Below are 13769 nucleotides of genomic sequence, written 5' to 3'. Positions count from 1 at the left end.
TATTTTAAAATCTAAAAGCAGATGTGTAAATCAAAAAGAAAACCAAAAAAACACTAACAATTAGTTTTATTTAAAAAAATCTAAATTTTCAAGCAAGCATAAAAGTATTTAGCTTGATTTTTCCAAACGGATCATCGTAACTGCTGCCTGAGAAGACAAACACGGGATGAAAATGACGAAGCGGCACTCAAAATTTCAGCCAATTAGAGCGTGACAAAAAAGTGTTTGCTTATTCAGTAAACCGTTAGGTAAGCCAAAAAAAAATAAAAAAAATAAATAAACGTATTGATATAGAGGGTATATTGAATATTTCCTGTCATTAATACATTTTTATGTAACATATTAGCAGGACAATATTCCATATTTTACTTTTTTGTTTTTATAGGAATAATAAATCTGATATTTCAGTTAAGAAACTGACTATGATTGTGGCTCACAAAAACGTGCGAAGCAAATTTAAATAGCATATGGATTACTACTACAACTTCTACTACTACTTTTACTATTCTAAATTAAGACATAATTGCTTTTGGTAACCAAAAATTTAAAAGCCATAGACAATGTGCAGCAAATCCGTGGGGGGAGAGATTCTTTTAATTATTAGAACTTCATAATTAACAAGTTAGTCCACACTACATGCATGCAACGTAGTAATTTTACATTTAAAATTACAATCTCATCTTGATTTTGTTGTTGTAAAAATGCTGTATTCTTCTACTCAAACTAACCTAATCCATTACAGTATTTTAGAAATTTGAAGGACCAGTGAAGTACTAATTATCTTGGTAAAAATGCTCAAAGATAAACAGATTTTATAGGTTTGCTGTAATGCATCCTAGATGGCAGGCTGTCAAGACAGAGACAGAGTCATTTCTCATTCGACTCTTGAGTGTCCACTAACGGTTGGTCGTGCTCTGCTGCACACACAATCTTCCTCTTGACCTTCTTGTTGGATGAAATGATAAAGAAGGGACTGAGGGAGGCATAGCAGGAGGAGAAGAACACCCTCATGTCAGCCACTACTGGTGAAACCTTTGATACAGTCAACATGTAGATCCAGATCACATTATCAATGCCAAAGAACACAACGTAGAGAACCACCAGGGTCACCACAGTTTTAGCCGCTCTAGTTTCTGCCCTGCTGCCATGAGAGCGACGGATCCCTTTCACCTGTTTGCTGTGGCGGTGCAGAAGCAGGAGGATGTACCCGCTGGAGCCCAACATCAGGGCTACAAATGCAAAATCCCTCCCTGAGACAGCCACTCCGTTAATAACATAGGACATATTGTCTCTGAAGTCCACATGACAGAAGCCGAGGTTGAGGGTGAATGCAGGGATGGTGCCGTTACGTGGAGCCATGGAGAAAAACGGAGCTGCAATGCAAATGGCCATATTAAGGAGCCACAATGCTGCAAAGGTCGGAAGGACCAGAGACGGAAGCAAAGGTTTCAGCTTTGACAATCTGGGCCCTGCAGGGGCTATTGTCATGGCCTGAAATACACTGAGCATGCAGGTGATGCACACAGACAAGGCCCGTCCAACGCGATAGGCGTAGATCACCACCTTACAACCAGGGTCATTCAGAAGATCCTTCAACCCAAATACAGTCATGGTCTGTGGCACACAACGAGTCAGCAGTAGCATCAGGTTGGAGAAGGCAAGGTGGCAAAGGATCATGTCCACAGGAAGTAGCTTGGGTTCAGTACAGATTATGCTGGCGTACGCCAGAAGCACAACAACGTTCCCCAATATGCCCAGGCCTGTTTGCAAGAGGAAGGAGACCCCTTTGATGGTCACACAGAGATCCATACCACCAAGACCTGCATGAGACAAGGTTTAAACAGTAGGCATGACAAAAACATCTGATGCAAACCACATAAATCTTAGTTGGATCATGTGAAACAAACCTCAGTAATCCAAACCTAATAGACCTTACTCTCGCTTGAAGCTACGGATATAAAGCAAAAGTATTTTAGTAAACAGGCTGCCAAATAGCCCGTGAGAGACAATTTATAATCCTCAAGGTCCCTCAAGACTGCTGGCCAAGATTCAGCTCACAGTTTGGCAAATTAACGTAATAAGCTAACTTTGACTCACATTGTCTCAGAGGAATAGAGTCACAAACGAAACACTTGACTTATTATAATACAATAATGGCTAGTATAAACTGGGAAGCTTACAGAGTGATTTCTTCTGATCTCCCTGGTACTATGATTTCTTAATGAACACATTTCTGAACACAGAAGGATATTGTTAAAACTATCTTATGTGTCAGGAATAAAATAAATGATTTATTTTTAAAGGTAGCCATCAAAAAAGTTAAAGCGTTGGTATTTTATCTCGCCCTCAGTATGAAAAAAAGGTGGGTAGTACTCAACATTTATTCGAGCAACTTATCTGAAAAAGTGGTACTTTTCAGTGTAGTTTTAACCTACACATACTTTATACTTGAGTATTTTATTAGTGAATATTATTGTTATAATACTCATAAATTCCTGGTTAAAATTCCTGGATACTTCACCCAGTACGAGTAACTTTTCTGAATAATGAACAAGTATATTTTAACCAGAAATACATGAGACGGATACAAACCTATAGTTTGTTAAACTGTAGTTTACCTATAGTAAACCTATAGTTTGTTTTAATATAAGGTTTGCTGTTTTAATGTTATTTTCCGTTTGCTGAACCTGTTAAGACATTTGGAGATTAATTAGATACACTAAACACTACATATTGTTAATGGATGTACTTACACTACTGAAAGCATTAGCTTCCTCAGTTTCATAGGGAGAAATTGATTTGGAAACATGTTTTTTCTGCCTTAATATTTGTTACTTTGTAATTATGTCATTTATTTAAAAAAATTTCTTTCAATTTCAGCTTTAAATGACCAGAATTTGCACATATCTTCATGTAGTTATTTTTCCTGTCTGAAGGCATTATCGTAAAATATTAAATCAGGTGTTATAATCAGGTACTCGGTACTTAAAGAACATTTTTACCAAATAGCTACTTTTTTACTTTTATTTGAGTAAAAATATATTGAATATATTGAGTGCTAGTCATCATGAATACAACATTTAGGATAAATGTTGTATTCATCGTTAGTGGTGTAACGAAGTACAGTACTTTGTTACTGTACTTGAGTACAATTTTCGTGTATCTGTACTTTACTTAAGTAGATTTAATAATGGGTACTTTCTACTTTTACTCTACTACATTTTACAGTAAGTATCTATACTTTCTACTTCACTACATTTCTACAAAACTGTCGCGTTACTCGTTACATCCAAGTCGCATTGCTCTTTCTTCCGTTAAAATGTGAAGTTCAGGGATTTAAGGTGGCGCCGTAAAATCCAAGCAATAACGTGACTTACGTGTCTGTTGTCACCCATTGGCTCCACCTTTACTCGCACGCGGAGCTCCAGGCATGCGCAGTGGCTTCCTCTGAGCAGAGAAGATGTCTGTCTAATCGTCATTAATATAATAGCGCTGCATAAATCATAAGATATGGCGACATGTAAAATCAGCAGCGCTTCGCTTTCACAGACGGTGGGGACTTCGTCCAACTTTTAGCGTCACTTGGAAGGAAAGCTTAAAGAAAGGTAAGATCTGTGGACTGATGCTAGCAAAGCTAGCTGTACAGAGACACATGTTGCATCTGCGATGAAAAAAAATTGTCACTCATGCGCTGAATTATTGTGTGGAGGTGTTGACTGAGGTGTCGCAAATATGGGACAACGCTGTGATCAGTCTGCAATATAGTGATATGACATTCAGGAACGATCCGATTCTTCTGGACGGATCTTTACTAAGTCCTGAAGGACTGAAGCCTCACTGAGAGCCGTAGCTATGTGTGTACATACACACATTTATTTAATCGCGGAATAAGTAAAAGTTGAATGTATGAATGCAGAGCATGCTCATTGCTCATTGATTGATTTTGTCTCATGTCATGGTGGCAAACATGGCAGCAGGAGGGAGGATGAGAACAGTCACCTCCTTCTGCTTGGTTACTTCTTGCTTGTTGCGCCGTTGGACAGTGTTCATAGTTGAACGTTGTTTACCGTTAATTGCTATGTTTCATGGTTTAATGGTGCAGACAGTTGTGGTTTCTGACATGAGCAATATGGGCAACCGCCCAGGGTGTTATTTTTATAGGGATGGCAGGAGACCTCTGCAGATTGTAGCACAGCGATGAAAGCAAAACAGAATGAAATGAGTTTTAATTGATACTGGTCAGCTCTAAGTATTTAATATCTAGGTGTTTTTATGGGAATGTAGATCTTTCAGATCAATCTGAGAACCAATTTTGATAGGTAAACTTAATTTTATTGTGTCATTTAGCACGGGACGCTGGTCTTGGGTTTGGTGGTCTTGACTACAACTCTTCTACATGTCTCCTTGGTTGCATGTCCTCCCTCCACACACCTTCTTTACATCCCCTTTCAATTGGATTTGTTTCTAAATAAATGTCACTAATGAAGCTCATGTTATGTTAGGACAGGAGACAAGATGTTTCCATCCCTGAAATTATGATTCATAGAATCACATATCTAAGTCTAAACTGTTACAGAGAATAAACACAATAAGAACATGTTTAATCTGTGGCATTGTTTATTACAATGGCACCTTTCTGATGTATTAAAATTAAATACGATTGCCACACTAATCGCTAACCTATTAGCGATTAGGTTATGTATTCAGAAAGTACTTTTACTTTTAATACTTAAGTATTTTTAAAAGTCAGTACTTTTTTACTTTTACTTAAGTAAAATGTTAATGTGGTAATTTTACTTTTACTTGAGTACATTTTTGACTGTGTATTTGTGCTTTTACTTAAGTAAATTTTTTGAGTACTTTCTCCACCACTGCATTTAGTGTATGAACGTCATGAACTTTGTCTGACATTACATTGAACAAAATCATCTTGTGGACACAATAAATCAAAAACGATATGTAAATAGTTATAAATAGCACATATAGAAATGTGTGTGTGTTTTAATATAGAGTTCCTTAATAAATAAATACATTTTCAACAATAAAATTATGTGTAAAATATTTGAATCACTTTAAGATTAATCTTTGCTAAAAGAATTGCTTGCTTTTATTATAACAGCTTAGCTGTGCTGTTTTATGTAACCATATGACCAGTTCAACTGTTTTCCATGCCTCCAATTTTGTTTTGTTCCTACAAAAAATGCTTTTCACTTTCTATAAAACCAGAGAGAAAGAAAACAGTTAACCAACAAGGGAACAAAGCAGTGTGTAGTTTTTGTTTACAACCATTAGTTTTTACGAACAAACATATGGTGCTTTGTTGTGTGCTCTTTTCTGACTTTACGTCTAGAGAGCATATTAAATAGACACAGAGGAGCAGGACAATTAACTGCAGGTATGTAACAATGCCTGTTTGCAGTAATTAGCGGCAGAAGCAAATCTGGTCAGTATTAATTTAAAATGCAAGCCTCCACAGTTTGAAATGCACCTAAGGGTTTCTTTCAGGGAAAGTGGAGAAATAGCATACCAGCTGCATGTTTTCCTCTAACTGCACAGAGAGTTCAGGGTCCATCAGCTGGAACAGTCGCTTTGAATGCTAACTGTTTTTTAGGATGGTTGTTTTTCTCACGGGAGTCTTCCATGGAATAAATCATCATTAGAGAAAGTCTCTTCCTTAGTGTTGTTTTTCACATGTTTACATGTTCAGTGAGTTAATTAAAAAGGCATGTTGAAGCTTGTTCTCCTCAGGGGAATTCAACATGTCCTGTTTACTCCTATGTGACTTCGATAACATCGAGGCCCTTTCCTCCTGGCAAGTCATTTTTCCTCTAATTGCCATCATAATTACTATATCAGAAAAAAACATTTAATAATAATCAAATCTATTACAATGCAAAATTAGTGGGATTCAGTCGTCTTCAAATATGTTACATTTCACAAACATAAAAAAATCTAAATAGATTTCTTTATTTTGCCAAAAAAGATGATTATTAGAAAAACCAATGCAACAGTTCAACCCACTAAAAGCTATTCTGAACACCAAAGAGGTGAGCAGTTAATTCGAAAATGTTATTCATGTAATTGTAGCACAACTTCAACATATTCTTACTCAAGTAAGATTGTAACAAGGGTGCTATAAAAAAGCTACTCTAGTGATCGATCATCTGATTTGATACTTTACCATCAGACAGACAAAAAATATAGTTATATGTCAGTTCTAGTATTTTGATGACCAATGTTAAAAAATGTTTACAAATAACACAAGTACAAAATAACACAATTTAAGTAAAAGAAACACTTTGAATATTAAAATTGAAACCGATTCTTTGTCTTAGAATAGGGTGAAGTGCTTCCAGTGACTCATGGTGTTTACCATATTATTATGACCTCGAATAGGCAATAAAACTACTGGTAAAATATCCCCTCCTCCCTATTTACTGATAACTCAAGTATATGTAATGAGCTCATGTAACAACTTACTACCCACTTCTGCCAACAAATGCATCTTGTATGAAGTAAAAACATTTTAGGTGAAAAATAAACACCTTTGCAATCAGCCGCATGCCGTTTGTCCAAATACTGCAAACAAGCTAAAAACTACTGAAAAACAGAAGCTTAGCAGTGTTTCTTCTTAGTGTAATGGCTGAAGAAGTAAAATCCCACTAACAAAAATAAAGTAATATGTCTATAATGTGAAATCTAAAATTCTTTAAAAAAATGTTACCCAAAGTGAAACGTTAGTTTTTCTTTAAGTTAACCAATACATTAAACAATACGTAAACTCACATCACCCGCAGTTCTTTTATTTACTTGTGCCACTTTATTTATGTCAGGATATAAATTTAAAGGGGGAAGTCCAATACAAAACATTTAACATTCAACAGGGGTATTTTGAGGCATTTGCAGGGAAGTCCCTTTTTATTTCTGTTTTGGCCACAACCAAGAAAAATCACCTAAAGACTCATTTCCAATTCCCTGCAGAGGGACCTGCAGGTAAATTATGTCACCTACTTGCATTGATATGTCCATCCACAATTGTAAAGATTTATTGCCTTTGGACATATACCACAGCAATAAGTTGGATTTTAAGATATTTTCTTATTGGTTAAAAAAACAAACAAACAAAAAAAAACATCAACGACAACAACAAAAAAACAAAGAACCCCCCCCCCCCCACCCGCCCAAAAAAAAAAAAAAAAACAAATGTGGGGGATTGATTATATTTCTGACAGGATGTGACTTGTTTTATATCTCTCCACTGGGGGGCACTGTGGTATTGAAAGGTAACTGAGCCTTTAATGTAACCTGTAATTCATTTTAAAATGATTGAAAGAATCTAAATTAATGCATTATTAAAGCAGGTGGTGTTTATAAAAAAAGTATTTAGAGACTAATTGGAAAAATGAAAAATAAGACATAATAGTATGTAACAAAATCCTTTCCACTTGGTGAAACGTGGACATTGATAAATTATCTGATCATTTTTTACACTAAAACGTTGCTCTAATATGTTGTTCCTCTTGCTACCATCTTGCTGTCAGCTCTAAGTGTTTTGCACCATATAAATGGGAACAATCAGTGGCGTCTTCATGTTAATCTGGTCTGTCTAAACCCAGTGAGAGGACAGAATCAGTCATCTGAATTGATCTCAAGTAATTGGAGGCTGAGGGAAGAGAAGTCAATGGACCATGCAAAGCAGAACCAACAGCTGCTACCTGTTTCCAGGTATAAAGAAAGAAAAAGGCTACTGACTTCATGAGGGATCACTGTCTGTCAGGCACAAGTTCAGCTTCAGAGCTCTCAGCCTTCCTTACCTGCCATCAGGTGGGATTTTAACTTCCACCAAAGGTTATTTTCTGAGACCAGCTTGAATAACTTTAATCATTCAACATTTTGACAATATGATTGAACGATTTTCTATCTTTATTTATTGTTTTTCCTCTCTGCAGGAATGCCATCTAATGCGGATGTCCGTGGGATGCTCTTTCTGTCGCTCACCGTTGTTGGAGTTCCTGGGAACATGGCGGTCATTGTTGCCTTCCTCCTTCTTATCCTCCAAAAGAGCTGGCTCCTTGCAGCAGACGCCATCGTCCTGCATCTGTCCTGCACCAACCTGCTGGTGGTGCTCGTACGCTGTCTGATGGAGACGCTGGCCTCCTTCCACCTGGCCAATGTCTTTGGAGACGTTGGCTGCAAAGGTGTGATCTTCATCTACAGAACGTCCAGGGCCCTCTCTATCTGGCTCACCTGTCTCCTTAGTGCGTATCAGTGTTTGAGTATTGCCCCTCCTGGATCAAAATGGGCCTCTGTCCGCATCTTAGTGGCCCAAAATTTACCAATTGTGTTCCTCTTCCTCTGGGTCCTCCATACTGGCACGAGTGCAGGGGCCATATTGTTCTCTGTGAGCTCCAAGAATGACACTGCTGTGGCATCAAGCGCTGTCAAGGTGGAATTCTGTTATGTGAATTTCCCATCAGATATCCTCAAAGAGGTTTATGGGGCGATACAAGTGAGTAGAGATGTGGTGCCTATGGCCCTCATGACTCTAACCAGCCTTATCATTCTTGTTCTCCTCTACAAACACAGCCAGCACCTCAAGGGGCTCCGTGGAGCCGGCCATGCTGGTTCAGCGACCTGCGGTTCCAAGCAGCGGGCTGCTAAAGTCGTAGTTGTGCTCGTGACCATTTATGTTGTTCTTTATGGGGTGGATAACGGTCTTTGGGTGTACACACTCACTGTGAGGCGCACGATGAGCTCCTCGCTGATCTCTGACCTGCGTGTGTTCTTCGCCTCGCTGTACGCAGCGCTGAGCCCTCTGGTTATCATCGCGTCTAACAGGAAGGTGAACAGCAGGCTGAGGTGTGTAGCACAGGAAAAGCCTTTGCTGGGAAAAACGGCTCACCTTCGTTCTATATGAGGGCAATCGGGGACGGTCGATTGCACACATGGCTGGAGGTGAAACCGAAGCTGAGATGAAACTGAGCTTTTCTGATATCTGGGTCATGTGTAGGTTATTCTGTTGAAATCCCACTTTCTGACAAGAATTACTTCATCTCTGCTAGTACATGTTAGAGTTGAATTTTTTGGAGGTTTTTTTAAGGAGTTGTTAAGCAAGTTGCAGCTCTGTAAAATAAAAAAAAGAGATCACATCAACCTTTTTTTTTTTTTTTTTCCAATATTATAATTTCTAGATGTTTGACGACCATCATTCGATACTGATTAGATCATCACCTTACCCCAGCAGTAATGTGAAAGACTATTGGCAGGAACTATAACGCAAAATCCAGACACTGATTTCTCAACTTTAAAACAACCATTACAATGGTGTTGTTTAAAAAAATCTGAATATCTTTTCTTTGTTTTATTGGAGCCAATATATGCTCAGTGACATAATTTTTATTTAAAATTTGGGAAAAATTCATCAATGGTATATATAATTAAACAAAAATTTAAATTTTATCCAAGCACATACATACAAAAAATAAGAGCAGAGAATTTGAACTTTTTTCCTATAATTTAAAAAACATTTCTGGCACTATTTGACATCATGTGTCCCTCCATATAAAATAAAAATAGTGATAACTTCATCTCTCCTGGTCTACCAGCGTGTTAATTTTCCTGGTTTATTTCTCATGTCCCAGCAGTACAAATTATAGACTGGTAATTCATTTCATGTTGCTGTCAAATAACTTCCAAGTCCCCATTTAGCCATGATTAAGCATTTGAATAGGATGTGGGAAATGTTCTGTGATAATCAGGCAGGTTAATTGCCACACTGAGATTTGGTTGAAAACCTGACTCCAAAAGTACATTCTTCATAGCTCAGTCATAAAATAAAATATTCATTCTTTTTTTTTTTAATGTGTCCTGTGTGGCAGAAAGGAGCGTTGGAACAATACATTCTAAAATGTTCATTTCACATTAATGAATTATTCCATTTATTTCCGAAAATGTCTGTCTGAATTATATGTAAGCTGTAAAATGTTGCAAAAGATGAAGAGTCACAAAATTGCATTTTATTTGTAAGGTCGGGAGAGTTCACAGTTGATGTTGCAGTGAAAGAAATTAGGAGTCATAATGTAATTGCAGCGACATAATAGAATCAAGGACATAACAACCTCCGTCACTGACAGCCCAGTGACATAAAGTGGGGCTGCCAGATCTCTGTTGTCCTGCAGTAACTCTAAAGTGAAATCAGTGTCACACTTTTAATCTGCAGGTGAGGAGAGGGAGGAGAAACCCTCGCAGTGCTTGTGCAGAACTGTTGCATTTACCAACAAGATGACATCAGCAATGAAGAACATTTAAAGGTCACATCAAGAGAGTAACATTTACTTTTAATTTAAAAGTTTCGAATGTTAAAACCCCTCATATTTGCTCTCAAAGCTCTTTCTCCAGATGAGAAATTCCATGTGTTTTACTCTTCAAACCACTGAAATCTGATTGTCACTTTAAGACAGACTCCGGTGGAATGAAGGATAGAATACATGGATAGATTCAGGGCCCTGCAGTTGGAATGCTGGATGCCGATCTGTCCTTTCAGGTCTTTCCTGTGAGGAGAAAAATAATCAAATCATTAAAACAAAGAACAAGGACACAAGAACAGGTTCCATCAGGGTGTATGTTCAAGTGTCTGAGTCTGTGTGTGAAGGGTGCGTCAGGTAGGCCTCTCCCTGCACAAGACAAGACCTGTTGTCACGGCTTTCTGTTTTTCTGAAGTCTTTTGAGCCTGGAGAATGCTGAAGGCAGTTTAACATGATCACACAAGCACAAATGCAACCTCCTACTAGCCTTCCATTTCTCACTGTAGGTTGTCTGTTTTTTCATTCCATCTTAATGTTGGATAGAAAACAGAATTTGCTGCCTCCTAAGCAAAACGTCATGCATACAGAGAAATTAAAACCTGTAGGTTTTCAGTTTTAACAAAACTGAAAACCTACAGGTGTATCCCATTTGTGTGTAGTTATACAAAAATATACAGATACAAACCTGTGCAAAAAAGCTGTCAGAACTGTCCAGAGTGTGTTGTTACACAAAAATCTCAAAATCCTGCCAGCTGATACCCCAGGACTGCTGCTGTGCCGCGTCTGACGTGAATCTGTTTACCTGCACCAGGTACAAATCTTTTTGTCCCTCTGTCCACCAATAGCAAAGCAGAAGAAGGGTTGAACCAACCCCCCTTTTTTTTTTTTTGCCTTGGAGCAAATCCACACCCTGCTGCAACTGAATGTTAACTCAGAAACATCTCCTCCCCCGCAGAAAAAACTTTTTTTACCAGTTCAACAAAGTTGATGAAAAATGAATTCACCAGGTGCAACCAGTAGCAAAACACTGCAATAGCACCAAACAAGAAAGACGGGGGAAAAAAAAAATTCAGAAATCAATGTTTTTAGAATAACAAAAAAAGCATAGTGATTTTTATTCCTATATTAAGCTTTAGTTAATTGGATTGCAAAAAAGTAAAAATCTAATATGCCTCTGATGATGTTTAAATAACTAAAACAGTTTTAGCTTATTCCTGTTTCACTAATTAACACATCCTAAAGTACATTTGGTTTTGTGCAAATGAGAGACTTGCTGTAATAAGCTCCTTTTGAGTTCACTGATAACATCTCTGTTGTTTCCATTTATGGGATTTTTCTTTAGGCTTGTTGTTTACAGGATTTATTTGTCAAAAAGAAGCCTCTGACAGAAAATATTGTAGCAACTGAGAACTGATAGAAAAATCAAGAATTACATAGTAGAACTCGCATCTGTTCTTTAAATATGAAAAACGGATAAAATACCTCAAAGTAATGTGCTCTAAAGTCTGACCCAATAGCTACCACCAGCAAATATTTACAATTTTGATTCCTTTTTTGAAAAAATAAAAAAAATAAGATCCAGAGTTGACTATCTGTGAGTCTTTCTCCTGCATCCACCTGGTTTAACTGATTTCCTCAGACTCCCAGTCATGTTACAACTTGCCTGGAATGTTGCACTGCATGCAAGGCTGTTCTGGAGCAAAATACAAAGCCAAAAAAACTATTTAAAAGAAAACAGTCATAAGGTAGTTGAAACTGCACATTGTGAGGCATTCTAACTTCAGCATTACAGTATGGGTAGGAAATAAGTCAAATTTGTATTAAATCGTTGAAATACGGCCAGCTTGTAGGATTAAGCAGATGATTGATGGTGCTCTCATGTTTAAGCAATACCTACAGTAAAAGTAGTAACAGTCAGCAGACTATTAATTAAGCATAAAGGACAGTGAGAAACAGCTTGCCTTGCTATTTTCAGAAATAAAATATGTCACAGTCAACCCTAAAGTCATTAATTAAAATTTTGAACTGTAGATCTGTATCACAATTAAAAACACTGTCTAAATCCTGATTTTTTTAGAGCTCAAAACAGACTATGTTAGATTACAGTGAGGTATTCATATCCTTTATGCTTCTTTTGCTGCCTCATTTTCCAGGATCACACTGTATTTAGTTTCATCCATTTCACCATCAATTCTGACTAGCGTTCCCATTTCTGCTTAAGCCAGGCATCCACACAGCTTGATGTGGCCACCACCATGTTTCACCATGTTCAAAATTATGTGAAGTTTTACTTTTTCACCAACAACAGAATTTTGTATGTTGACCAAAAAGTTACATTTTGGTCTCATCTTACCAGAGCACCGTCTTCTATGCATTTGCTTTGTCCCCCATATGACATTTACTTTAAATCAGAGGCTGTTTTCTTACCACTCATGAAAACCACATTTGTGAAGTCCAAAACAAACTTTTGTTCTATCTGCAGATTTTCCTACCTGGCAGTTCTGGTACAAAATTACCAAAGTGGGGACAATTTTTTTAATGAGGGTACAAAACAACAGACTGAGATAAACAAAAACAGGGTGTTATTTTTGTTGTTGAATACATTAAATGAGCCAAAGAGCCACTTGTGGAAGACGGTTGTAGAACTCTAACAGATAAAAACTGTGATCAGCTGAAGCTGAAAGTGCAGCATCTTAATTTTTAATTCGTTGTTAAAGCAAAACTGTAAAGGCGAGAAGTGAAATTAGTCCAATGGAGCAATTAGCCACAGTCTCTGTGCTAGTGCATATCATCATAACATATTTATTTAGTACAATGACTATGTCTTGGTAGGTGTGTAGATGTGTAATACTATTTAAAATTTCAGGTAATGGATTGAATTGAGTTCAGTGGGATGTTCAAAGCTTGGTTTTATAATCTAAACCTGCTTTAGACGTTTTCACAGTTTTATTTTTATTCCATCTGCTTTGTATTCATAATGTCTTTAAGGTGCTGTTTCTTCAATAATGTTCTTTAACAAACCTTTCAGAACTTCGCAGAAGAGAAGATTAAATCACACATAGGCAGCAAAATTAGTGACTTTTGGAAGCATGGAGTTGGATTTTATTTAGGGGTATCCAAATAAAGAGGTCCTAATACAAATACATGTTGCACCTTATTGATTTTTTCTTTGTAAAAAAAAAGTGTAAACCATGTATTATTTTATTTCCACATCACAATTATGAACTATTTTGTGTTGTTCAAATACATATTGAAATATAAAATACTTTGAAGTTTGTGGTTATAACATGACAAAATCCAACTTTTTTTTGCAAAAAATGTAAAAAGTAAACCATTTATATATCTATGAATGTAAAAATGATAAGCTAAAACTCTTGAATGTTCCATGGAAGCAGGAAGAGTGAAGCAATAAGACTGTCAGGAAACTATCAGCTGGTCACCGGCCCCCCACTCAGAGAATACATG

At 37.1% G+C, this 13769-nt stretch overlaps 2 protein-coding genes across 2 annotated transcripts; one reads left to right on the top strand and one right to left on the bottom strand.

Annotated features, from left to right (window-relative positions):
• Positions 1-53: 53 nt before the first annotated feature.
• On the bottom strand, positions 54-3951 carry ora1 (olfactory receptor class A related 1). Its single transcript, XM_081606914.1, has one exon. The coding sequence runs from the start codon at positions 1807-1809 to the stop codon at positions 868-870; it is 942 nt and encodes a 313-aa protein (XP_081463040.1). The 5' UTR covers positions 1810-3951; the 3' UTR covers positions 54-867.
• Positions 3952-7213: 3262 nt separating this feature from the next.
• ora2 (olfactory receptor class A related 2) lies at positions 7214-9528 on the top strand. Its single transcript, XM_008409062.3, has 2 exons — positions 7214-7824; positions 7950-9528. The coding sequence occupies exon 2, from the start codon at positions 7952-7954 to the stop codon at positions 8915-8917; it is 966 nt and encodes a 321-aa protein (XP_008407284.2). The 5' UTR covers positions 7214-7824; positions 7950-7951; the 3' UTR covers positions 8918-9528.
• The last annotated feature ends 4241 nt before the right edge of the window (positions 9529-13769 follow it).

The sequence above is a fragment of the Poecilia reticulata genome, chromosome 5, assembly GCF_904066995.2.
Source record: "Poecilia reticulata chromosome 5, P_reticulata-male-v2, whole genome shotgun sequence".
Classification (NCBI taxonomy): domain Eukaryota; kingdom Metazoa; phylum Chordata; class Actinopteri; order Cyprinodontiformes; family Poeciliidae; genus Poecilia; species Poecilia reticulata.
Note: the sequence above shows the minus strand (reverse complement) of the source record. Positions and strands in the feature narration are given on the sequence as shown.